This window comes from Betta splendens, chromosome 14 (genome assembly GCF_900634795.4).
Source record: "Betta splendens chromosome 14, fBetSpl5.4, whole genome shotgun sequence".
NCBI lineage: Eukaryota > Metazoa > Chordata > Actinopteri > Anabantiformes > Osphronemidae > Betta > Betta splendens.
The window spans coordinates 10,719,247-10,746,242 of NC_040894.2; the positions used below are offsets into that span (position 1 = coordinate 10,719,247).

Genomic DNA, 26,996 nt, shown 5'->3' on the forward strand with positions numbered 1-26,996 from the left:
ATCAAAGTAGCTCTAACTCGCACCCTTAATCTTGGTTCAATGACTGGACACCAATTAGCATTTACTGAGCCTGGGGGTTCGCATCGTTTCACTTTTCTTAAACCTACTCTATCAATATGTGAGATGAGCAGGAACGCGAGGAAGTGCGTGTGATTTTGTTAAATAGATGTGATTGTTCAGGACTTGAATGAATGAATGAATGAATATGTATATTTCAACGCGGATCATTTCGCTTGTGCCTTCGTGCCGTAATAAGCAGCGACTGTCTGTCATTTACAGCACTTAGACACCCCTCTGATTTCTGCCAGCGTTCAGAAATATCACAGAGATTGGTGGGGAATAAATAAGCAAGATCAGACCTTTTCAGAATCTAGTCAATACTCCTTTCAGCAGCCCAGCAGCTTGCAGGAGAGGGAGGATGAAAAATGTATCAGGGGAATTTACTGCCCTCAGCCTGACTGTTCAACCCCACTGCCACAGCTAACAGCACATAATGCATTGCCCCATCTGGTGATTCTGGACACATTATGATTTATTTGCTAAATAATTGCACAAATATATTAGTTGGGTGATGTAACGCAAGCCTTCGCCGCTGAAATCGGCTGATAATATAACAAACACCGAAGATACATTTACAAATGGTGAATACGGAGATCATTATTTGTGAATGTGGAACATGTGCTTGATGTTGGATCTAAATGATTATACTGATAATTACAGTAGAAATATTGATTGTTCAGCTATTATAGGATATTAGGGCTAGGACTCTGACAGCTGCATTTGATATATACATCTATATTATATATATGGCAGACTGCCTTAGCATTGAGCAAAGTGGGTTTGTTTGATCACTCATTAATAATAAAGTCACTATATATGTGTTCAGCTCCAGTGCAGGACCTCATGCAGAGTTTATTTTATGGCTGTGTCAAAAACAGCAAAGAGCTGCGTCGGTGTTTACCTCTTAATTAGACTTGACAGCGTGTAGAACCAGTTCCTGTAGTTTCATGTGGCTCAACCCCCCAACCCCACTATAATTATACGTGGAAATGAACTCTTTTAACCAGTGAGCCGCAGATATCTCAAGAACATCTTATTTCCGTCCTCTAAATCCGTCTCCTTCGCTTCTCCACACTCACTTTTGCAATAAGGTTTTAGTCGAGGACAGATGGAGGTTTTCCAGAACTGGGCTGCAGCATTAAAACGCTTCAAATCTGTTTTGGTTCCTTTTTTTTTATTTGATCAAATAAATCCGGTGGGTTACCAAGCTATCAGCTCCTTCCAGGCCATCTGTCCTGCTCTGATTTCTCCGTCTCTCCCCGCTCGCGGATCTACCTGCCTGGGTCTCAGGGAGCTGCACAGGTTGTAGCGTCTCTGTTTCACGGAGGTCCACATCCTGCGCTGTGGCTAAAAGAGAGTGTGTTGTGTGCGGAGGACTGAGACTAGTTGATACATTTCAGGGGTTAGAAGCCCAGACGGGGCCAATATCTCCTGCTGCCAGTAAGACAGGTGGGGGAATGCTTCTATTCCCCGACAGGTTTACAGCAGCGTCTGATTGCATCGGCGCTGCGCATCTTATCTTTATTTCCTACTTGTCCAGCTTCTCAAAGCAGAAACAGCGTGACTTGTACGTGAGAGCGATTCCCCATTAACACCATTCATCCTGATGATGTCGCTTAAAATGCGAGTTTAACCGACAGCTAAAACACAGCATTGTAATAAAGTTGTGGTTACAGTTCTACTGTTTATGTAAAAGCACTGTTAGGAGGACACGGGAAGAGTAAAAGGAAACACACACAGACTTTTGTTTACTTAATTAAAGCTTATAAATTTCAAACAAAGGCCTCAGAGGGTAAAATTATAGCTTCCAAGATTTTCCTCCTTAAACGAGCGAATATTGTTGCAGACATTTCCCAATAAACAGGCAAAAAACTCGAGAAGCCGACGTCTAACGAGCTCAAGGCTTCACGTACTAATGAGTTACACCTACTTTAAAAGGAGGATAAAGCACTGTGGAGGTGGATGATCCTCTTCTGAGAATTGAGATGTTACAGAGCATGCCAAGTGTTTAAAGCTAACCCCGACGCGAGGGTTAACGATTGGTGTTTGATGCTGCCTCTGCGACCACGCTCCTCTGACTCCAATCAATAGTCATGTTAATAAGCAGCACCAATACTTGACACACTGCCTCCTCTCAGTGCTGGGTGAATTGTTGTATTGATCCTTGCACTCTCATTTTAATTCCAGTATTTCTTACAAAAGGAGCGAAATGTACATGGCATTGACCCGAGGCCTGAGTGTGACTGATGAGGGAGGGAATTAAATTCCTTTTGTTGGTGCTCAGTGACCACTTTCGTCAGATGAAAGGACCAGCAGAACATTTTATGACATTTCCTACCAAAAGCAGGCCTCAGCACTGTGCCAAACCAAGTGTCCTTTAAACTACAGCGACGCCTGGAATCCCTCCTCCTCACCTCTGACACGCTTTAAGTGCCGCTCCGGAGCGGCGGCGCACGTGTTCTGGCCGGGTCCCCCGGCGGCACAAATCACGCGGCGCGGCAGCGCATACGTTGCGGAGGAGCGGAGCCGGGCTGAGTAATGGGGGCCGAGGCGGGCTCCCTGCCTTTAATCAAGCGGAGATGAGGCAGAAGGAAGCCTTCGTTATGTTGTGCCTTGGGGGAGTGAGGCAGGACATAAAGAAGGCCAGTTTGATCTTGATGAGCTTTTTAGGGTGTCAGGGCGTTGCTGAGATGAGTTTTCATGGGGCCCAGCCATCCTGAGAGGAATGCTTTCAGGTGACACTAATTGCTCCTCCACCCAGCGAGCTGTCATAAAGGGAGAAGACTCTGTCTGGCGGAGGGCTATGTTCTCTCCAACTCTTTCAGTGTCATCGCGAGGATGGGGGAATAAAGATGCATGCGAGGGAAATACGAGGGGCAATCAGCAATGCATGAATTTAAATCTATGCAAAAAATGCACACTGCAGCAAATAAACCGGGATGCGGAGGCCCGAGAGGCAACGCAGGGAAGTCGGGCCGATTTATCAGAGCGCCAGAATCTCATTCTGCGAAAGGGTTTTAAATGCAGATGATTTTTAATGTCTGCTGTACAGCGTGCTTCCGAATGGAGGGGCCCGGTTCGAGAAACGCGGGACCGTGTGGCGATGGCATTTGGTGATCTCAGGAGCACAAAATGAGCCGTCTTAAATGTGACATAGTTGACAATAAGCACGTTAGCTTTGTGTGCAGCCACTGGCTCCTGCACATCCTCATTAACATTCAGCATTGCTGATTGGTGAGGATCCATTGTTTTAGACAGCGGCGAGAACAGGAAATGGCCTTGGCTGCTTTATATAGAGGTGAATGTTTAATTAAGATAACATTTTTATATAATGAGAACTGGAAGGGCTCCTTTTTTTAGTAGGAATCTATTAAGAGATACACAAAAACAGCAAGTGGACGTGGTGTAGTGAGATTATTGGTGTGTAAGCCTCAGATACGGGCCGGGGCAGGTAAACTACCGGTTTGCTCTGCTGTATGAGCCAGCGGGTTTTATCATAGTAATGATGACACTGCAGCTGGTGAGGCCAATGGCTGCTGATTTATTGCCCCCAGCAGCAGGGTCATTTAATTTCCATGTATAGTGGGATCGTTTTGATTACATACCGCTCATTCTGCATCTGCGATGGCTCCTGTGAGTCGTGTGCAAATGTTCATCGCAGAGCACCACCAGATGTTTTGCACGGTAAATTATCAGCGAGCGCCAACCTCTGTGGAGAGTTAACTCGGCTCTGTGTACTTATGGACGCGGTAATAAATGAGTTAATAAAGATTACATGGCACGTGTTAAAGCTCTCGTTTGTTTGACAGATTGTTCATTTCGAGCCACGGGGAGAAGTGTATTAGTAACTTATGCAATTACATAACGCAGATTATTTAGTTCATTTCTAAATAACAACTCAGAAGTGATGGCAAAACTGTGGCAGACGTGATCAGAGCGCTCCTTCATCATGTTCCCTTTCGTTATCCAGAAGCTCCCGTTCCACAGAAGTCAGAAAACAAAAAGATTGCGGTATTCGTCCCTGCAAATATTGCTTTCGTTCGAAACCCTTTCTGTTCTGAGGGCGGCTTTAGACCTATTATTGTTCTGCAGTCTTGCAGGATGGCCTGTTCTTTAAAGTGCTTTGATTGAAAGACAGTGGCTGGTGGAGAGCGATGACCCCCTCCGCTTCTCATTCTGATTGGACTCAGGGATTTTACTGGGATAATACTGGAACGGTGCTTGAGCAGAGAGAAGTACTCGAAATCAAAGCGCACCTACATACAGTGCAGCGGAGAATAGCCTTTTCTTGCATTGCTTACTGTTTTCCCTTCATGAGACGGAGCCAAACAGATTCTCTTTTCTCAATGCGTCTTCAAACTAGAGCGGCGCGGCGTTCAGACGGCACGCTCTGATTATGCTGTGGTCGGCGCCGGCGCCTGCTTGGTCAGCCGATTCTCCAGTCCCACAAATGTGTTTGCTGAGGCAGAGGTTCCAGCTCGGAGTTACAGAAAACCCTGCCCTCATTACAGTCTAGAATAAAATACATGTGTGTACATACAGTACACACACACACACACACGTGTGACAGAGAGAGAGTGAGATAGTAAGGAGAAAGTCCCTGTGGGCATTTGGCTGCAGCCGTGGTGGAGATAAGGTAGTCTGATGTCCCCTGACATGGCCAATGATTCATAATTGAGGTAGGACAGCTGTTGCTGGCTGCACTGACAGGTCCCAGGGTGGATGACAGATGATAGGCCCCTCTGGGACCAAGCTATCAGTCCAAACGCTCAGTGTACACTATCTGCTCACCTGTCCTTCATAAGCCTCCCTGGTATACGTGCTGTAAAACCCAGTGGTCTCTGACGTACAATTAGCCTAACCTTGATGAATGTGATTATAACTTGTTATACCACAGACGCTGGACGGGAGTTAGACTGAGTACAGGTGATGGATTGTGTCAGATCGCTGATTTCATACCTGGGCTTGATTCAGACGATCATAGACTCGTGCAGAATTCGACATATATCAACACTAATTCCGCTCCTAATTGCGTTTGGATGAACCAAAGCAGGACAAATGTGGTGCTGCGCAGTAGTTAATGTGGCGCGCTGCGCTGGCTTTTCACCCAGTTTCTGTAAGCGCGGCCCGTTCATTCATCCTGGTGTTGTTCGCTGGGAGGCGCCGACAAAAAAACACATCACGGCGTAATTATTTGAAGTGAAGGTTGAAAGACAAATGAAATTATAGGCTCGGGTCCGCTTCCACTCGAAAAGGCACATCTGAGTCTTTGACATTAAATGTGACGTGAAGAGAAATAAATATATAATAATACTACAAACAAATAGGCTCAATTAAACAAGAGTGTGATGCCAACATCATGGTAGAGTCAATCATGTCACTGGCTGACACTGAAGTTAAAGCCACGGGTTTGGAGGTCCTTCCTTTCATGAATATGAGTATGAATAATAAATTGGAGAATAATTATTGCATTGAACTGTGGGGTGAGTTATCAGGTTATAAGAGGAGCGCAGAGCTGAAGTCTCCTGATTTGCAAAACATCCAAGTCCTTATTAAGTCTCAGACAGAAAAAAGGCAGGAGTGAAAAAAGAACTGCGCCCGAGGCTTTGTCATTGCTGTTGCCCTTGAGAAACAGGGATCCGCGAGTCACGTGACGCTCTTTTTATTACTCGCTGCGACGCCGCGCGCGCCTCCTGAAACGCCTCATCTGCAGCGTTCCCTCCCAAAAACACGCGGCCGCCGCTTCCCGCGCCGGGCGGCCGAAAAGAGGTGCTTAATTCCGCTGGCGATAAAATCAAATCAATGGAAGTGGCTGACCCGGCGGATCGTTCCGGAAGGAGTCACCTCCAAGCTCAATCTCGGAGTGTCCATTAGCCTCTCCGCCGCTCATTGTCAGCGCCCCGTCGGCAGAGTGACAGCCGGGCGACGTGACTGCATGCGTTTGACTGGTGCAAAGCGCTCATCCCCGGCCACCGGCTCCGTTTTCCCGGCCGTTGCACTAACGCACACCGGGTCGGGGACTTTTTCTGCCTCGCGGGACACCTGAGACTCCAGCATTCGGAACGGGACGTGGCTCATATGGCTTGATTTAAAGCAGCTGTTGGTGAATCAGCCCCACCGGGCCTTTCCTCTCTGGCTTTGAACAGAACACAACAATAAAACTAACTGAATGTATGAGGTTTGCTTCAAACTCAAACAAAGATGAATCAGCTGTGCAAACAGTGAGGATGACCAGGAAGACGCTGCAATAACTCCAAAGCGTGTCTGCGATCCAGGTGTGGGTTAAGCAAATATTCCCCCCCTTGCAACTGCGCTGCTAGACGTGTGAGCACGGTAGCACAGCAGGCGCCCCATTTTTCTGGAGCAACTTTATTAAACGAAACCTGGCTTTAAATGGAAACACGCGACGGTGCCGAATTAAGATTCCATCTGCTGCGAACTGAGACATCATAAGTCAACAGTTAGTCGGCGTGTTTGTGTGGCGTCAGATCCGCTTCGTGTACGGGGGGAGTCAGTGAATTCAGCTCGCGATTGCTCTCAATGCAGATAAAAATAAATCGGCGTGTAGCGTAGGCCTTTTTAATTATTCATGTAATGTGTTTCAAAGACTCCCGTGATGAATGGCAGCTTGATGCATGGAGGTGCTGCAGCAAAGGCCCGTGTGTAATCACGCGGGATGGTCTCTTTTCATTCCAGGTGCTGAATGTGAGCGTGCTGGAGGGAGAGCAGGTGACGGTGGAGGACACCGGTGGCAGAGAGCCCTTCATCCTCGCCAACGAGTCGGTCCTGATGAGGGGCCTCGTGCTCCGCAGCTGGAGCAACCAGATCTCCATCCGCTTCCGCACTGACCAACAGCACAACTCCGGGTTCCTGCTGCTGCGTTACCAAGGTGAGCGGGTACCAGGACCGTGCTGCCCGAGCCCCGAAACGCACACCGAGGGGGTGGGGTGGTGATATTTAAGCCCTGGACAGAGTCTGTATCGCTGCTGAGGTTCTGGTTCCATCCTGAACTGAACTGCCATCCACTGTGTCTGGCACAGCTGATGAGGTAGCAAGGTGATTAACGCTGCAACGCATTCATTTATTCTCGTGAATAACAATTTGCACTGACCTTTCCACAGATTGGAACTATGCAGAATTAATTATTAACTGTCATAAAACAGAAGCAACAGCAGCACCTTGCCAGTAAAAATAGTTACTGTTTGTTGTTGGCGAATATGACGCCTCATAAACTACCCCCCCCCCCTTACTTGTTTTGTGCGTGACATTGATCTTTCATGTCTGCAACAATGTCTGTTTATCTTAGCAATCTCAGAAAGTGGCCACCAATTACATGCCCCATCGATTTCAGTTGATGGTGGAAGCTGATGGACAAAACATTCATTCCACCACATTACTGTGGCACTTTTCATCAGCCCCATAAATGAAAGCAACCATCACAACCCCAGCGCTGACATGAGATAAATCAGCCCATCGCTGCTGGATGGGTGGATATCAGTGTGTGGTCAGGCTGAATGATGACCGCGGAGGGTCAGGGCAGATCAAACAGGGTGATGCATAGATGGGAGCAGGCGGTAAAAATAGCTTCTACATTACACATGCAGAGGTGCGTTTCTCCTTCACGCCGCGTTCTGATTTGTGTAAATATTAATTGGAGCGATTTTGCATGAAATTATCGATCGCCATTGTTTGCACTTTATAGGACCTCGCTGAGCACCTGAGAGGAGTCAAACCTGGCGAGGAGGTTGCTTTATGACCAATTCTCATATGTGCATTATTGAACATAGTGTCTCCTGGACAACAGCTTTTACTTTGGAGCTAAATGAGATACATTTAACTAATGAGAAACAACGCAATAACCAGATTTTTCTGAAGATTAGACATATTGAGCAGAAAAGATATTTCAATTTGTGTCCCTCTCCTTGGTGAGCAGTGTATCACCTTGTCCTTTATAATGGGCTGTGAGAAATGTGATCGGACAAGCGTGGAGAAGGAGACAGAACTGTGGAGAGATGGATCTCAGCTCGGGGTAATTAATATCTGCTGCAGCGTTGGCTCCGCTTGTGATGGCAGACTGATGGATGCCTCTATAAGATCAGCGGTGGGCCCCGGCACTTGGAGCATGATTAGAAGTGTGCTTTACTGGTTAGATTTAGACGCCGGGAAGCAGCCGCGTGGGACCGGAGAGGACCCAACCTCCAAAGCGCTCGTAAATACACACACACGCGGCCTCATCAACAAAAACATACATATATGCATGCAGACGTCCTGAGGGCGAGAAAGAGAACGAGAGGCTCCGTCACCGCTGACGCCTTTGTGTTCAGCATTGTATGAGTTTCTCCTCATAAGAAGCAGCTATAATTATAATTACCATCAACTATTCCTTTTACAAACAAACCTCTACTCACAAAATAACCCCTGAATATACTGTACCTGCACGCTCATGTGCAAACCTATAAACCTGCTGCTGCAATTATCTCCACTAGATTCAGATGCTATCATTATTTTAGTAGTTATGCAGTTCATGTGTGTGGAGAAGTGTGGTGTGGGGGGGCAGAGCTTAAATTAGATCTTTTATCTATCTACAGTTTATCAATCCAGTTGATGAAATAATAATTATCATTATATCTGAGCTTGGCTTCTCAGATCCTTGATGTGATGCAGCAGTGAGGCATAAACATACTGTGCTCTCATTGTTTGATGGTACAGTACAGTATAGCCCAACACAGTGCGTGGCTCTGCCTACTCTCTCCCTGCTCTGCTGTGCTCTGTATTAGCATTATGTGCATTGCAGGAATTAAGCTGAATGGTGCCAAACGTATTAATGCGATGTACATCTATGCTTAGTACCAGGAATCCAGTTCTGCACTGGTGTCCGTGATGCTTTGTGTCTCATTTTCACAGATGAAACACCTCAAAATTAATCCAAATTATATACATTATTTATAATTATTATATTAAAGCATTATGGGTAACATGAGTTTTTCATCCCTGAGGGAAAGTCACTAATTGGCAGTAAGTACAGTAATTAAAGTACCTTTACCAGTTCATCCAATCACATTAATGTATTAATAATTATATCCCAATCATATAATACTCTGCTTAATAAGTCTTTGTACTTTTTCTGATTTGTGGGCATTAGGTTCAAAACATTACACTGTAGTGTTGACGTGAGTAGGTCTACATCTTATGAAGTATATGGAGCGTAATCAATGACTTTGCTAAAGGCAGCGATGTTTTACAGAGATTATTGATCGGCTGTGACTAATAAGCTGGTTTGACAAGTGAGGTGGCTTGAGGACCTCGGCCACTGGCAGCAATCCACCATTTGCCACAACCCCACAGTAGCATTGACGAGATGCCGCCTCTAGTCCTAAGTTATTTCTCTTTAATAGACTTTATTGAGTAAATGACCATTAAAATCGAGTTTTTAACCCAACCACATAAATATTAATAGGCCATATCAGGGCAGAACATTGGTCTGGCTTCCTACAACGGTATCGCTTTAAATCACAACATTATTGATCTTCCTGTAAAAGGTAATGGTTTGGTGCCGGGCCAGGATGTGTGGCTCGGATGCAGTGACAGTCACACTCTGCCGCAAGTCACCTGCAAACAGCAGGACTGCTGTCATGTGTGTGTTAAAAAAAACATCAGCCGAGCTGACACGGCTGCGCGGGATTTTCCTCTCCTGTCATTAAATATAATAAAAATCAAACCTACTTTTCATTATTTGTGTTCAGCTTCCTGCCAAACTATTTCATTATTTCCTGCCCTCGGCTTGCCAAGTTTGATCCCATTCCAGCTCTACAAGAGAAGGACTCGGGCAGCACTCGAGATGCAGAGCAAGAGTTTATTAGTCCTAAACAGCAATGCCTTTTATTTGTTTGTCTAAATATTGCGCATAGCTTCCTCACCTCATCTATTCTGCCCTAGACGGCAGCGTCTCTTTGTTAATGGTTGAGGAGCAGCGTTCTCAATTTGAATTCTCATCCCGGCGAAGGATGTGCTCACAGCAGAAAGAGGCTCATTAATGGCGACAGGCAGGAGTCGCACCAGCGCTTCTTTAAGTCAGTGTTGACTTTCTTTAAACGGTTTCCTAATGTTGACCTTTAGGGCTTTTTTTTTACAAAAAGGCCTTTAAAAGCCATCGCTCGATCCAAAATACAGATTCATATAATATAAACAAAGATGAGGAAGGCCAGTGAGTAATATGAAAAATAAAAGCAGCAAAGCGTAAGGAAGGAAAGTCAGGATTTGCTCCTGCTGAGCTTTTGTCAACAAATGCTTTAAAATCCCATCATTAAAGTCAAATAAATATTTAAACCATGACCAGATGTGAGTTGTTTCTATAGCGGCTAAGCTAGAGACTGTACAAAAACACCTTCCCAAGTTTCAAAGTGTGCCATTCAAATCCCCAAGGCTCTCCGCTACTCTTCTCCTCATTGTTATCTTTTTAAGGACACCTCTTTTTAAAGACGGTATTAAAACAGCCAGCGCTTTTTTTTTTTTTTGTACCTCATGGGAGATGCAGGATTCACGTCAGTGAGGCCTCACTGTTCCGAACCGTGACGCCCTCCTTCACCTGAACCTAATGTCCTCATTTCTAAACCACGGACACAGAGAAGCGCGTGGGGGTGAGTCATCATTCACGCAGGCCTCTCCACTACACCGCCCCGGCCTCAGCAACAGCTCAGATTCGATCCGAGGCGCTGGTCCGGTGTTCTGAGAAAACTAAAGGTGCGCCCGGCGACTATTTCTTCCCCTCTACAAGGAAGCAATAACTAAAGACATAAGCTCCACATCTGTTTCCCGGGGCCCTACAGTACCATCAGCTAATCTTCCTGGCTGCCTGCACCGTGGATCTATTATTTGTAATGGCAAAACAATCAGACTTTATGGCCCAGTACCACATCTACTGGAATGGAGGCAGCACGTAATTTAATACTTCAGGAATTGGCTCCACAATTTTTGCCTCTGGCTCTCCCACTGCATGCTCAATGGGGATGTAAATGCTGCTATGATAATGGCAATAACTAGGTTCATTGGAGCTAGTGATAAACTATGAATTGAATGAATGACCCAGGGGCAGTGTACCTCGTCCCTGTGGCTCACTGATTTACTGCAATAGAAAGGTCTGTCTCATTACGACTCAAACCAGTGGCTCGTATAAAAGAAAACCTAAGTCAATAGATTAAAACATAGATGGAGCAGTTTTACAAACCTTTATAGCCATTATGCATTTAGTGCTGTTTTCCCCCGCGTTCTATCAAAGACTGATAGAATGACATTTTTTTTAATGTGGAATAAAATAATAGCCGCTTTAGTGTCAAGGTAAAGCCAGAACCATTACTAAAATCAGAATTTCAGCTCTCAACGACTGGTTGGAATGGGAGCGTTTCAAATTCCAAACCTGCTACATAAAGTTTAATATTTTGTCTATGACCTCCGCTTGCCCAGCAGCTGCGCGTGCAAAGGCCTCCAAAGCTAAACGTATTAAAATATTCATGCGCCCTACGTAAAGTACCAACAAGCCTGTCTATCAAAAAAGTCCCATTGTTCCCGTTTTTCACACGCGCAGCTGCTCCAGCTGAAAAAGTATAACGTGAAGAAGGTGAACTCTTTTATTAGAGCTTCTATTAAGGGACCTGTGTCAAGCTCTATTAGCAAATGCTGCTGTAGCTGATGCTCGTTTGGGTTCGGTACCTGAAATAACCCCAACAGTAGCTTGTGATTCCTTTTATATTTATTTGCTTTACATGCTAATAGGACGCTGTCGTTTCTCCTTCACTAATTCAAGGCTGGTTGCTAAAAATAACTTTGTTGACAGGTTAAAACCACACAACAACACCAGTTGTGTGCCTGGAAATTGCAGCGGCCTAGGTGTTCGCTGTGTAAAGAGCGAATAACCTCAATCATATTAACATAAGTAAATTAGGTGTTTACACTACATGGCCCATTCTCAAATATTATCATAATTGCTTTTAAAACTGCATGCAAATACGATTCCGGCACAGAGAGGCCTCCCTGCTGCCCTTTGTTGTTTTCTCCATCTATGGGTGATTATTTAGGCTTTGCATACATTTACTTAATCTGAAGCACGACATGCGACTCGCCGAGTCCGACTAATGCTGCAGCTCCTTTGCGCGAGTCCCTGTAATTCCGCCGGAGCGGCGCGCGCGAGCGAGCGGGAGCGGGTCCAATTATGTCGCCCGCGCTGCTGTTTGCACATTTCCATAAGTTTAAAAGTTTTAGTCCGGTCATTAAAGTGCATCCTCTAATGAGGTAGAACAGCGAGGTTATTAGACGGGAAGAGAGGGTTGTTTAATAGCGTGCATTACAGACTCGGTTAGCTCACTCTATTATCCGCGCGAGCCGCGTCCCATCCTACACCATTTATTTTGAAAGAGGGACAGAACAACAATGCAAAGCAAGGCGGCAAACATTGATCTCAGCCCGCCGGAATCACAACTCTTTGACAACCGCTACGGGGGCAATTCCTCTTCCAGCTCTCGCGTTACAGAGCCACCGTGATGCCCTCAGCTGATCAGCGCGCGCCTCTCTGTCAGCGCGTGCGCGGCGGCTCCGTTAATTACTGCTGGGCTGCAAACGTGCCTCTGTATATTTGCATAGTGTATGTTGGTAAAGTGGAATTAATTAAGAGCTGGGGTGTTTATGAACGAAGTTATAGGTTGGTTATAAAATCCTTAATTGTGTGTCTGCAGGTGTGCACGTGCGCGCGCGCGTGCGTGTGTGTGGGGGGGGGGGGGGGGGGGGGGCAGGAAGCCAAAGACGTAGAATTGAAGGATTGCACAAATAAACAGTTCCTCTCCCTCGTCGCACCTAAAAGCGTCGGCGCGGTGATCGTTTGGAGGAGTGACAACACGGTCAACAATGCAACAAAGCGGCAGGAGTTCTAAACAATGCAGGACACAGAGGATTACGCCGTGGAGCCAGTTAACATTGTCATCTGTTGGTTTTGGCCGGAGCTGGATTTTTATTTTCGAACAAAACCTGCAGCCATGGGAAATTATGAATCTAAAATTGTATTATTCTCGTTGTTGGCAGTTTGAATTCAAATCTGTCGAGCTCCAGCAGTTTGAACGATGATGTTAGCTCAATCTTAGCTTAGCTTAACGGCAGCTGTGGCTACAAGTAAATATTTTTACTCCGTGACGTCATGGACGTGTTAGGTCACTCTCACGCGCTTACAATCATCCAGTTGAATGACTTCTATATGGTCCTCTCCCCCGCAGCCTTCGTGCTGAGCTGCGCGTTCCCCAAAGAGCCTGCTGGCGGCGAGGTCTCCGTGACGCACCTCCACGCCGGCGGAGAGGCCTACTTCAGCTGCTTCACCGGCTACAAGCTGCAGGGCGCCGGCATGCTCACCTGCCGCAACGCCACCACGCCGTACTGGAGCGGGAAGGAGCCTCGATGCGTGGGTGAGTCCCGCACGGCAAGACCGGAAGCGTGGAAATACGAGCGTAGATGAGACCGGCACCAAACCGAAATTAACAGTATGATATATTGTACTGTATATTTAAGGTACGACAGTAATATACGCTAGGAGCAGCTTTTAAAAATGGTGGCTTATTATAGAGCCCTTTTTGTTTTCCAGCTTCCCGCCAGCGCGCAGGTGATGTTGATTAATGGGAGCGCTCCCCGGGTTGTCTCCCGCCGCGTTGATTGCTCACACTTTAAGGCCAAATGAGTGTGTTTGCATGTGATTAGAAGCACGCCGAGCCATTCTTCGGAGACGGGGCTAAAACAAGGCCACGGGACCCGGTGGCCTTAATTAGAAGCGGCCGGCGTGACGACCCGGCCGCCGCCGCCGGCGCGGGCTCATCTCCCGCTCCCCGGCGTTCCCGCCGCGGCCGCCCGCCCGCAGCTGCTCTCGGCTGATAGCGACGGCCGCTGTTCTCTTTGCAAGTCCATCACACGCAGTCACACACTCTTAGACCCGTGTGAGCTGCCCGGTGCGGACTAGCCACAGTCTGCTGGATATTGATGCAATCTGCCCCCAGACAGGGACTTTTCTCTAAAACCCCCCCTCGCCAAAGTTAGCGCCATTACTTTTCTCATCTCGCCGCCCCCCCCCTCTAACGCCGCCGCTCTCCCCTCTCTCCTCATATAGCCGCTTGTGGGGGGATGATAAAAAATGCCACCTACGGTCGAATCGTCTCTCCCGGTTTCCCCGGCAACTACAGCAACAACCTGACGTGCCACTGGGTCCTGGAGGCCCCCGAAGGCCACCGGCTCCACATTCACTTTGAGAAGGTGGCGCTGGCAGAGGACGACGACAGGTGGTGTATGCACAGAGTTGAAATAGCAGCGAGCAGCCGTGTGGGTGTGTGTCTTCAGCTAATAGATAACGCTGAGCCTTTAAACTCATTTTCTGAATAACAGTATGCCCGTGGCTAGAGCATTAAAATCCTCAACGGCTATAAATAGCCAGAATCTTTAGGGAGTGACAGATGAATTTAAAAGGACCTTTCATCATTATAATCCTTTATCAGTGTTCTATCAAGCGAGCGAATTGAAGGGACTGCAGAAGGTGGTGAGAGGTAGGAAGCTGCGATTGTGTTACATTTTTCTCCGCTGATCCACGTGGCCGTCGTCACACATGGCCATTCACCTCATTACCAGGTGGTGGAGAATGTTATCACAAAGTTATTACAGCCACCATTGGAACAGTGAGCAGCCCTCCAGATAGTTTGTAACTGCTGCTTTTACCTCTCAGGCCTCATTTATGTGTCTTAATCAGTCTTCCCTCCGTGTGTGTGTGTTTTTAAGGCTGCTGATTAAAAATGGCAACAACATAGACTCCCCGCCTGTGTACGACTCCTACGAGGTGGAGTATCTGCCCAACGAGGGCGTGCTCAGCACCGGGCGCTACCTGTTCCTGGAGTTCACCACGGACGGGACCGTCACCTCCACCGGCGCCGCCGTCAGATACGAAGGCAGGTGGACCCCTCCCCACCGTGTGACCCCCCACCCCCGGGGACTGACCTCCCCCTTCCTGTGTCCGCAGCCTTCGCCAAGGGCGCGTGCTACGAGCCGTTCGTGAAGTACGGCAACTTCAGCAGCAGCGACGCCACCTACAGCCTGGGCGCCGTGGTGGAGTTCTCGTGCGACCCGGGCTACACGCTGGAGCAGGGCTCGGTGGTGATCGAGTGCGTGGACGCGCAGAACCCGCAGTGGAACGAGACGGAGCCGGCCTGCAGGGGTGAGCCAACGCCGCCCGCCTCAGTAACTGCAACATTAAAGCGCGGAAAGCCGAGTCCTCCGCTGAAGCGGACCTCTTTGTTTTTAGTGGAAGGACTCGCAATCAATGCTGGAGTTGGCGAAGTCTTATATTCAATTATTAAATACCCTTGGCAGTCAATAAGATCTTCCTAAGCTGCTTTTCTCTGATCCACGATAAATTTCCTCCCAAAATTGTAACAATTATTTACTTTGATATGTGTAATTTTTTTAGCACCCGCGCTTCAGACGCAGCCCCGATATGTGTGCTCGCAGGGCAGATCTTAGAAGTGCTGGCGATTAAAGGCGTACAATGGTCGACCTAGGATGGAGACTGGCGCGCCGCGCACCGCACCGGAGGGCCTCCACCCCGGAGCCCTCCTCCTGCCCTCCACTTTCTCTCCCACACATGACACGCTGACCTCGCCCGCGTCTTTGTTGCCTACATGGCCATTCCAGGCGCGCAGCGAAATTGCTTTCTAAAAAGCTCTCAAGTAATGCTAGATATGAGAAAATTTAATTTCTGCCCCCGCGGGTCACGGTCGCTAAGCGTTCCGGCCGTGGTGTGCAGTTTTTAGAAGGCTCGAGTCGAGGAGCTTGCGCATTCATTTTGGGACGTGGCCGCGTCCTAGGAAGTTGGATAGCAGGTTATGTAGCGATGTACTGTATATATAATAGATTTTTATTTGCTTTATGTTTCCCTGCTGTAATTGAACAGATTTCTTTTCAGCGTCACACTGAGCTGTTTGTGTGTTGCAGCTGTGTGCAGCGGGGAGATCACAGACTCCGCCGGCGTGGTGCTGTCTCCAAACTGGCCCGAGGCCTATGACAAGGGGCAGGACTGCATCTGGGGCATCCATGTGGAAGAAGACAAGCGGATCATGCTTGACATCCAAGTGTAAGAGAGTGCACCGAGGTTTCAAAAACCTCAAACCGCGCAGGGAGGTCAGAGAGGAGTTCAGAGTGACCTCAGGATGTTAAAGACGCCATCAACACACACAAAAACAGTCTCTCGGTTTCTTTTTCATCTTCTTTTCTTTTTCTCTCTCTCTCTCGTCTCATAGACACAGTAAGACACGCACGTGGGAAAGTCTTTCTGTGGTTGCAGTCGCTAATTAGATTTTTTTTCCTTTTTTTTGTCCGCTACATTAAGAATTCTGTGTAGCTTCCAGCTCGCTCTCTGACCAGATTAGCCAGTAAGCCTCCCTGCTCCCACTTCCCCAGTGTGTGTCTCAGAGTTGGCTTTGAAATGAATATGCGCTGGCAGTGAACTACTCTGAGCCACTTATCCCGCTTTTCTCGACTGTAATTCAACACACACTCAACACACCGGCGCGCAGATGTCAAAATAGACACATGCTCACCTGCCCATCACTCACCGCAAACGTGACACGTGCGCAGGGCGTCGCGTCCCTGTCTCCTCGTCAGAGTTATTACAGGATGAAAACGTCGCCTTGTTTTCTTTCGTGGCAGATTGTTCTTTAAAAAAAAAAAAGGACTTACAGTGATAGATGCTTGGAAATCTTTGTTTGCCCGTGGTCTGTACAAATGCATGTGTTCGCTTCGTGCTAGCGAGTTCGGCATTATTTCAACGATCATGCATCCTATGGAGAGCTCCAAAACTACAGCATAAGTGATTTGTGTTATTGCCTGAAGCACTTGCACACAAGAGGGCACGGAGAGGTTCAAATTAAACCAGCAGGAATACCGCCCGAGGTCGTAGAAAAATAGTCACTGACAAATATCAAACGGAGGCTATTGTTAGCTACTGGACATAGTGGTCAGTTATGTATGCAGGCGTTTACATCTCATCCACTTTTAATAGTCTTTCCATTTTATTCATTCATTATTACAAGAATGAAGATTGAGCCAAAACAGTTTGATGGTTTAATTAAAATGCGCAGTAAAGGCCTTCGGATGCATCCAGTTCACCGAACATAACGTTTTATTTTTAACCTTTCCTTCCATTTCAAAGTCTGCGTTGAGAGCCTTGGTGCTCTTACAGGAGCTTCTCCTGTATGCCACCAAAGCGAAAAACAAAGCGTGGGTACAGTGTGGGCTTTGCTCTGGCAGGTGTCTGTGCTGGCTCAGGTCTGTACGCCGCTGCATCAACACAATGCGTATAATGCCCTAAACTTTATCTCTCTGGCTTACAGGCGCAGAGATATGAGCCATCACTCAAATATGATCTACAGATCAGAGGGAATAATAGCATTTGAGGATACCAATAATACGCAATGCCTGAATACCACACAGGGCTCTGCGTGACCCCGCTCACCTCCCTATTCTCCGTTTCGGAGATTAAGACTCAGTGATTAATGCCTGATGTTAAAAGTCAACCACTGCACCTTGGGTAAAAACGGAGGAAAAACAGATCAGGGGGGATTTTTTTTCTTTCCTGCACTGAAGTAAATACATTTGATTTGAGGTAAACTCATTTTCATTCAGAGATCTTGTTTAAATTGCAGCAACCTTAGGTTTGTTTTAATCCCAGCCACACGGGGCCACTCGCTCTAAATTAATGCCTCTGTGGTCAGCACTAGTTTATCTCAAGGTTGCTCATGCGTGGCCTTCGAGGCAGTAGAAGCCCTCTGCCTGTCTGATCCCCGGAGACCCGATCATTACCCTCATGTCTGGTCGGCTCAGCCTGAGTGTGACGCGTCCAAAGCCTCGGCCGGCGCACGAATGCAGTGCGCGCGTATTTATTTGTGTGCGCACGTTGGAAAATGTTGAAGTGACAAAAGGCCCTTGTGGATGAGAGTTGTCTCATTATAAGGATGGGCACACACTTTTCCACATTACTGAGAATGTTTCCAGAATTATCATTCATCACTATGCCTGTGCTGGCAATTACAGAGGAGCAGTGTGCATAATGAGGGCTGATTAATTAATTTAGGCCAAACAGGAGGGCTGGCTCTTTGCTAATTAGCGTGGAGCACGGCTCGAGCAAGAACCGGAGACAAGAGGTTACAGCTGATATCCCCACCTGTGAAACAAAAAAGGTAAATGGTTAGCATGTGGATTTTAGCATTCGGAGGGCGCTGCGTTCAGAAACAAAAGCATTTCAGGCGTAGGGACGTCGCGTCAGCTCCAACAGCCGGGTCGGGGTTGCTTCATTCCAGACTGAACACACCGGGTTGACAGAGTCCTCTGGTGGAGGCTGCCAGCATTGCACGGCGCCCGCAAGCCTAGTCATGCGGGATGCACAGGTGCACGGAGGCGAAATGTGTTGTTCCCATCCGAACAGTGGAGCGCTTTCCGCCGAGCAGAGCAACATGAATGTGTGGCCCGCGCGCGAGATGACAGGGGGCGGCCTCCCCCTCTCTGGAACCTCGACAGAGGAAGCCATTTCCATTCTGTCAGAGTTACTGGAGATTTGTTGGTTGCTTTTAAAACCTGACTTGGCTTGACTTGTCAGTGAAGGTGACAAAATGCCTAGAGGCTTGTACAAAACACAGCTGTCATCCCCTCATCTGCAGAACTGAGCTGGCGCCATTGGTATGCAGCGGTGCTCCCACATAGTCTCTGAAAGTCCTTTTTCAAACGGTCCCCAGGAACTTTGCAATACCCAAGCTAATTTGATGAAGGAGCCATTTAATCAAATAAGACAATTCTAAACAACTGTCACCTTTAACTCGTAAAATAAGGACTAAGGGACGCGCAGAAGACCAAATACCAATAATTCTTTAGTCTTCTGTTTGCTGTGTAGAAGTGACTCAAAGGAGAACCGGCTCCGAAGGGGCCAGGTGGAATGACATTTGGGTGAAGTGAGTGCCAGGCTGCGGCATAGAAGGCAGTGGAAGGACCTGTAGTGACTCACTGCGGCGTGCTGTGCGAGCCTGGGCCCGAGGCGGCAGCGCTCGGCAGCCTTCCACGTCGTCGCCGGGGTTTTGAATACGCTCCACGCACACAGCGGAGCGGAGGGAGGGTCAGTGGGAAGATCTAAACCCGAGGTTGTCGGCGGCCGCCGCGAAACGTTGAAGGAGGCTATTTAGGAGTCCAGGCAGAAGGAGAGGTGGCGGTGTGTCAAGTAGTTTTTGTTTTGTTTTTTTCCCCAGACAGAGCTTCACCGTTGACCTTGCATCTTGTTTAACATCGGACCAAAATTCTTGAGCAGGAATTATTGTGGCTGTGAGCAAAGCTATTGTGGATTTGCGGCGCGGTGATGGAGATTATTTGTGTCGCGGCGCTAAGGCGCGTATCGGGCTGACTCGCGTGTCACAAGGACAAAGCTGTTTAGGCGGTTGATGAATGAAAACCACCAACGTATCTCTCAAAAAGATTAGAGGAGAGCCGGGATCCGGGCGTGACACGGGAGCACAGCGCGGAGGCGTGACAGCAGAGGTGGGCAGGGGCTTACAGTACGTTAGCGTGGGTCTGCGGGGAGCAGGCGAGGAACAGGGCAAAGGGGGAGCGGTGGATGCAGAGACAGGAGGTAATCTCTCGGTCCGATTGCCAGCTGTCAGCGCCACATCCGTCCTTCTAGGACAGTCTGAATGCATGAAGGCCTCCGAGCGGAGATAAGGGGGAAACGCGGTGCCATGATAAGGTGGATAGCCTTGTTGACATCAGCAGCCAGTGTGGGAAATGTGGAAATAGAAAGGAGGCTCAGACAACCTCGGTGACGGACACCCGTATTCTGCAGGCGGAATAAGAGAAGCCTCCACCGAATCATATGCAGAGCTGTGAACCTGGAGTCCAGCCGCCTTCGAATTAACGCACGGGTTGCATCACGCAACCTGCGGCCCCGTCGGTCGGTTTGATGGATTTTTGCTCTTGCACATTTCAACGCGAAGGCCTCGTTAGAAGCATGGGTGCAAATGGACCACGAGCCCGGCCGTTCCTGGTGTTTCTGTCCGCCACCGGCTGTTCACATGGAAGCGCGTCTGCACTCACCAGAGGGAGCGCCTTGTCACTCAAGACCTCATTTCACTCACATTCATGGAGCCGCCATCTATTATTTGTGTCAGGTGGAGCTGGAGAACTGTAGGTTCAGGTAAAACACCGGCACAAACCCCACCAGCCGTTCTGCTCATTGGATGCTGCAGCCTTTAGAATCAGTCCTGGAGGAGACATTTTAAAAAACCAATTATATAAAGTGTATGTTAGATTTGCTCCTATGGCTAATTAAAGCAGAAGTGGGTGCTTCTTTTAACCACAGCTTGGTTCTGCTCAGAAGTAAGGTGGGAAAATCTGTGGGGGAGGTTGTGAATAAGAGATTGAGGAGAGATAAACAGACTCGGGGTTATTTGTTTCACTCCATCGGCATAAAGCTTCGTGTCAATCAAAAACTCCTACTGTGCTACTGGGTTTGTCCCAGCAAAGCTACAGGACCCGCCATGACGTTGGAGAGTCTCACACTGAGCTGCGATACAAACCTGTGCGTCAAAAATACCCCAAAAACACCTCAATATGTGTCCTGGAGCCGCGTCTGCATATGAAATGTCTCTCTCTTTGCTGATAGAAGAATGGGAATAAAAACACAGCCAAGGAATAAATTACTTAAAAAAACCTAATATTTAAAGTTAAATTTTCACACAAAAGTAAAGCAAAGGTGAAGATGGTGAGAGGTTTATGAAATATACAAGAGGGCAACATTTACATTTTCAGCCATTGTGATGTGTATCTCCTATACACAGTGTGCTCCCGGGCAACGTGCATTTGTTTTATTATTCCCGGGACAAGCCAACATGTTAGAAACACAAATGATTGCATCAGCGTTTCCAGCGTGCGGCTCTGATGTCTCCCTGCAAAGAGTGCACATGCATGCACTTCTCTAATCTGAGAATAGCAAATAGTCCCCGGCACCTACAGCATCTGCATACACATGAAAACACTGTTAAAGGGAACACGCCGCTGTTGTAGGTGACACGGCAGCGCGGAAGGGTCGGAGTCGACAAAGGGAGGAATCCGAAGAATCAGAGTTTAGGACTAAATTGTGATCATAACGACGTGTGAGGAGAGACGAATTTCAGGTTTTGCTGTTTGTGTTTACTGAGCGAAGAAAAGTGAGAAAAGCTGCGAGCGTTGTCTTCCATTCGCCAAAACACTCATACTCTGAAAATAGCTTATGCACACGGCCGACGGCGTGATCAGGCGAGGAAAGCTTCCGTACGGTGATTCGCGGCCACGAGCGCCAATCACAGCGCCCCCTGCTGTGCGACGCCTGCCGCTGCTTACCGTCGCGCTGCTATTTCCATACCTGCCTCCAGTCACACAAAGCCGAGCGCGTCTCTGGCTTATTTAATTTCCCCGTTCACAATCCTCCGTGTGTGAATAAATGTCACGCCTCGCCGCTGTACGGAGAGGGCAAGGAAATATGAATCCCCACCAGGAAAAGGTTAATGCATTCTTAAGTTAATCACTGACATTGACATTGTGGCTCGGCTGCTTTTTACGCAGCATTTAGATATTTGAATTACCTATCGGATATGCCTGCATTGATTCTTTCTATATAATTCTGCACGGCATTTATTGCAGTTTCTTCATGTAGGTCCGGTTCCCAGAGGAATGTTACCTAAACGATAGCCCCCCCCCCCCCCTTTAGATTATTTCATTGCCGTATTCATATTTGCAGGTATACACTTCGCACATATTCATGAGAGCAATGTGGGAGGCAAAGAGTAACGCATCATGAATTATTTAGTGTTTACTTCACATTTGATCCGTCCAATATAAGCAGAATTAATGTTTTCAAAGTGCTACTGTCAGTAGTGCTGACATCACCTTATGTCGTGGGAATGTGATTTGTAGTAATGCAGCTGTTGAGAACACCCCACGTCCCATCACGGGAAGGCGGAATGTCCTGAAACTGCTCTTTTATGTGTGTCGCAGCCTCCATCTGGGCAAGAATGACCTTTTGACCTTCTACGACGGCGACGACCTCACAGCCAACATCCTGGGCCAGTACAGCGGCGCGCGGCCCCACTTCAAGCTCTACACGTCTATGGCTGACGTCACCATCCAGTTCCAGTCGGACCCCGCCACCAACATATACGGCTACAACAACGGCTTCGTGGTCCACTTCTTCGGTACAGCAGTGAATCCATATTATTGTCTGCGGCGGTTAATTGCAATTAAACGCCGTGACTTTTTCCCATAGCAACTCTGATTACGTGACTCACTTGTGGCGATAACAAGCATGAAATATAAACTGTTGTCGTTCCAAACTAGCATGTCAGCAATTAGCGGAAGCGCCTGTTCCGTTCCCCCCGCGTCTCCGGCTGCGTCTCCGTCTTCCCTCTCGTCCCAGGTGCACATGATTAGATAACAAGGAACCGCGGCGCCGCCATAATGGGCTGCACTTCAGCGTCAGCTGCTCTTTGTGTTCGCGGCCGCGCACGCCGCAGTCGGGGGAGGCGCGGAGTGACTGGTGCCAAGCCGCACGCTGCGCCGCTCCCAGCAAACAGCACAAGCCTCTATTTACATTTTTGCTCGGGTTCTGTCGCAGTTTAGTGCTCGCAGATCGGAAATGTGCTTTGTTTTCCTGCCCTTCAGAGGAAGTAGATGCGTATTGATGCTCGGATGTGTCTCTTGATAATCATTCAGCATAAAAGAAAATACAAATTCAATATTTAAAATACCTAAAACGTGGAAGTACTGTATTCCTCAGCTCCCTCTTCAATGCTGTTATTCTTAATTTTCATTCTCTCTCTTTCTGCCCGACTGCACAATACAACACTAACTGCTCTGTGCCTGACTCCGACAGAGGTGCCCAGGAACGACACGTGCCCCGAGCTGCCGGAGATCATTAACGGCTGGAAGAGCACGTCCCACCCCGATCTCATCCACGGCACGGTTATCACCTACCAGTGCTACCCGGGGTTCGAGCTGGTGGGCTCCGAGATCCTCATGTGCCAGTGGGACCTCAGTTGGAGCGGCGACGTGCCCAGATGCGAGGAAGGTGAGGGACACTGGGCCGCGCGCTTAACCTGACCTTACCTGAACCCTGACAGGATCATGACTGTGTGTGTGTGTGTGTGTGTGTGTGTGTGTGTGTGTGACGCTCCAGTGATGACCTGTCAGGACCCCGGCAACGTGGCGCACAGTCGCAAGGTGATCGCGGGCACCCGCTTCAACGTGGGCTCCACCGTGCAGTTCATCTGCAACAAAGGCTACCAGCTCTCCGGCAACAGCCTGCTGACCTGCTACAACCGGGACGCGGCCGCGCCCAAGTGGAGCGAGAGGCTGCCCAAGTGTGTCCGTAAGTGCATCGCCTGCGCATTTACACGTTGGTAAACAGCAGTAGACTCTTCAAGCGCGGTGAGACGTTTTGCCGCCCCTCAGCCGAGAAGTACGAGCCGTGCAGGAACCCCGGCGCCGCCTCCACCAGCGTGCCGGCCTCCGAGAAGGCCTCGTACCAGGCGGGGGAGATGCTCACCTTCTCCTGCCAGCCGGGCTACGAGCTGCAGGGGGGCGCCACCATCTACTGCATGCCCGGACACCCGTCGCAGTGGAACAGCACGCCCCCCGCCTGCAGAGGTAAGCGTCTGAGGCCTCTGCGAGCGCCCTGACGTACAGGATGTGGTGGATTTACTGTCGCTTTCTGCTTTGCAGCCGCTTCAGCCAAGTATGTGGACGAGCGCAGGCTGGATGGTGGGTCCTGTCTTTCAGAATGTTGCCTTACGTATTTTGGTGCTTGTTTATACTATATGCATGATTCAAATGAAGACATTTCTCTTTTAGTTATTAATAGGGATTATGACATGGAGGGAACCAATATTGCCCTTGCAGTGTTTATCCCAGCTGCAGTCATCTTGGTAGTTGTCCTTGGGATTTATCTCTATTTCGCAAAGTAAGTACCAGCTTCAAACTTCATTTATTTCCACTTCATACAATCAAATCAGCCTTTCACAGGCGTTTTCTCTCTCTTTTTTTATTCTGCTCGGCTCTGTTCAGGCTACAAGGGAAGTCTATCCGAATGCCGACATCTTTGCCACCGTATGACAACATGACGGAAGAGTCGGCGTTCGACAACCCGGTATACGAGAGTGGAGTAAGTACAGATGTCATGAGCATGCAAGACGTGGATTCACAGAACACCAGTGTGCTGTCCTGATCCGCTCCCATCTGGTTGTCGTCCTGTCGTCACCCCACGTTCCACCAGCAGAGGGCACCCTTCGCCTCCTCTTTCCCTCCGCATGTATCATCAGTAGGAGCTGCTGGTCTCTGCTGATGATGTTGCATGTAACCTACAAATAAAGGACACTTTCATCCATCTCACTCCAAAGGTCAGAGGTCATGGTGGATCTTCACAATTTAAACATTTACAGGAGTGAAGGTGGTGTTTTATCTTCATTATTAATCAATAATCATTGGTCAAATAATAGTGCATCTCCAACAGCATGAATCAGACTCTGCTTTGTTAGACGTCAGCTATTTCACCCTGAAAGAGCTTCACTGTAGTGAAGATTTTTATTTGTTCCTGATGCTTCCCACTGACTCGTGAGTCACAATAAGTATGTATCGCGCAGTAGTTCCAGGACAGGCAGCTGTAGAGGCTGCTCCTAATCGTTATTCTTTTCATGTACCACTCTCGATTGTGACTGGACCGTCCTCCTCTCGTCTTTTGTCCCCGCTCCTTCAGCGCCGGCACACTCATTCTAGATACTAAGCCCTGTCAGTCAGCCTGAGTGTCTGCACTGCAGAGCCGCTAAGAGGTGAGGTCTCCGCCCGACGCCACGCTCGCGTCCCGCTCTTTGTCCCCCGACCCTGCAGCCGCATTCCCTCCTCTCCCAGCCGTGCGCGCTCAGATCAGGATTGGCCGCCGTGCTTCGAACAGCCCTTTTTCCACTGTTTTGCTTCCATGCAAGTAATCCAGCCGCGCTGCTCTTTAAGCACATTTGTGGATTTGCAGGAGTGTGCAGAACGTTCACCTGCAGTACATGCTGTTGAGAAAGAAAAGCTACTGACCATCTCCCCCACCTGCATCCGCCATAGTCTGTCTTCATGGGGAACCATTATCACTGTATGTCTATGTGTAACATGTCACATTACTCGCATAGTGTTCAGCATTTGAGTGTTTTCAGCATCACTTACTTTAAGTGATGCTTACTTTATTTGCTTATTTACGTATAATAATAAATATATGGAAAAGACAAAGTCATGTGATGCATTTGGGAATGTCCTCTACACAAAGGTTCTAGCATTAAACTGTGTGTTTACTCTTATTTACACACAAACTGGAGCTTCCCGTGTTGCTGTTCTGTCTAATAACTCAACTGTTTGTCTGGTCTTTACAGGACAAATGAAAAGATTAAGAGGTGTCCACTTAGAGACCTTAAAGCAAGAATTGCTCAAGCTTTGCCTTTTTGGGACCCTCTCTGCACTGCTCAACCTTTTTCTTTTAGACTGCCCCCCCCTCCTTTTTTTCAGATTTTCCTTTCTGTGTGGATCATTGTAAATATGTCCTTCTTTCCATGGTCAAATCTGTGAATCTGTGGGTCACCATGGTGATATTTTTCTAAAGTAAATTGCCGATGACCGTTGGAGATTGTACGTTTTTGAGCCCGTAGCAATTAGAGATCAAGGGAAGCGGCGCGTCGATTGTTGGATACAAAATCCCCACCGCCCGATATTGTTTGGACAATTTGCCATTGTTCCTTTTTTTTTCTTTGTGTGTCTGGGTCGGCTATTTGTAAATAAACTGCCTGTCCAATATGAGTGCCTCACAAATGACTATAACCTGAGAATTCATATGTGAAAATGTTTGTAAATCCTTCATCTAACTATTTTTTTGTATGTGTGGACCTGGCATCCTTCACTCTCCACACTCTGTTCAGTATTTACCATCTAACACACCAAACGCTGGCGCTTCAAGAAGCAGTAACATACGAACCCAGATATTTTCCTATTAGCTGATTTGTGGTTCTGGCTCGTTATTGCCGCAGAGGATTATTATGGGACTCATGAGCTTCGCATTACTTGTTCTTTGTTCAGTCACACTGTAAAGTCTGCCTCAAAGAATGAGTAGCATCTAGATCATTTGTGTACGTCCAGGAACGCGGGTGCGCCCCGACATTTGCAGACGAAAAGATAAAATCCAGTCAACGCACTGATGACAACACAAACACACTGATCAGCCGGAGTAAAATCACGACGTTCACATGGATTTTTTTCTTGCGCTCACACTGTCGAGGTGCATCTGCTGCTACTGTAGTAGATTGTAGATAAATGTCATAGCCTTTGTGCATAATCTTTACCTTTACGAATATTTTTTTCACGACCACCGTCTGGGGCGACTGCACCCGGGAAACCAAATCGACTTCAAGTATATATACAGTAATCCTCCTCTGATTAATAATAAAATAAAATGTTGTTTAAAACCTTGTCAAGTTTGATTCATACCCCTGCTTATGTTCATATTCATTCCCTGCCAGACCTGGTTGACACCAGTTCACCAGTTCCAAAGCTTTGCCTAAATATACTGCAGCATTGTTGGGATTATTTAAGGGCAATCACTTGATTAGTTGCTGCAACCAATTATCAATGTGTAGCAAACACTAATTTGTCATAAAGACGTTTGCCTCTAGGTGGCAGCACCTTAACAAGCAGAGCTTTTATTTCTTCCAGCCATATGTACAGTATGTTTAGTTAGTTTAAACAGAAGGCTGCTTGAAGCATATGTGCCATTAGTTACTGTACATCTTTTGGAGCAGATCAGTTGCAGGTGAAGCTAAACTATCAAGCATCCA

General features: G+C 47.8%; 1 protein-coding gene across 5 annotated transcripts in view; it reads left to right on the forward strand.

Moving 5' to 3' along the window:
* LOC114869133 (seizure protein 6-like) overlaps positions 1-26,619 on the forward strand; it is a 65,800-nt gene extending 39,181 nt beyond the window's left edge. For 2 of the 5 annotated variants that reach the window (XR_008696665.1, XR_008696667.1), the window contains exons 4-18: positions 6,757-6,949; positions 13,317-13,502; positions 14,195-14,363; positions 14,854-15,020; positions 15,092-15,286; positions 16,063-16,201; positions 22,138-22,334; positions 23,012-23,206; positions 23,315-23,506; positions 23,590-23,784; positions 23,860-23,898; positions 23,989-24,097; positions 24,202-24,298; positions 24,410-24,533; positions 25,545-26,619. Coding sequence is in view for 2 of the 5 variants with exons in the window: in XM_055514629.1 (XP_055370604.1) it covers positions 6,757-6,949; positions 13,317-13,502; positions 14,195-14,363; positions 14,854-15,020; positions 15,092-15,286; positions 16,063-16,201; positions 22,138-22,334; positions 23,012-23,206; positions 23,315-23,506; positions 23,590-23,784; positions 23,860-23,898; positions 23,989-24,097; positions 24,202-24,361 (2,136 nt within the window). In the remaining 3 variants the exon portion in view is untranslated. Of the gene's footprint in view, positions 1-6,756; positions 6,950-13,316; positions 13,503-14,194; positions 14,364-14,853; positions 15,021-15,091; positions 15,287-16,062; positions 16,202-22,137; positions 22,335-23,011; positions 23,207-23,314; positions 23,507-23,589; positions 23,785-23,859; positions 23,899-23,988; positions 24,098-24,201; positions 24,534-25,544 lie in introns of those variants that run through there. The other 3 variants (XR_008696666.1, XM_029173036.3, XM_055514629.1) reach the window with 3 other exon arrangements.
* The last annotated feature ends 377 nt before the right edge of the window (positions 26,620-26,996 follow it).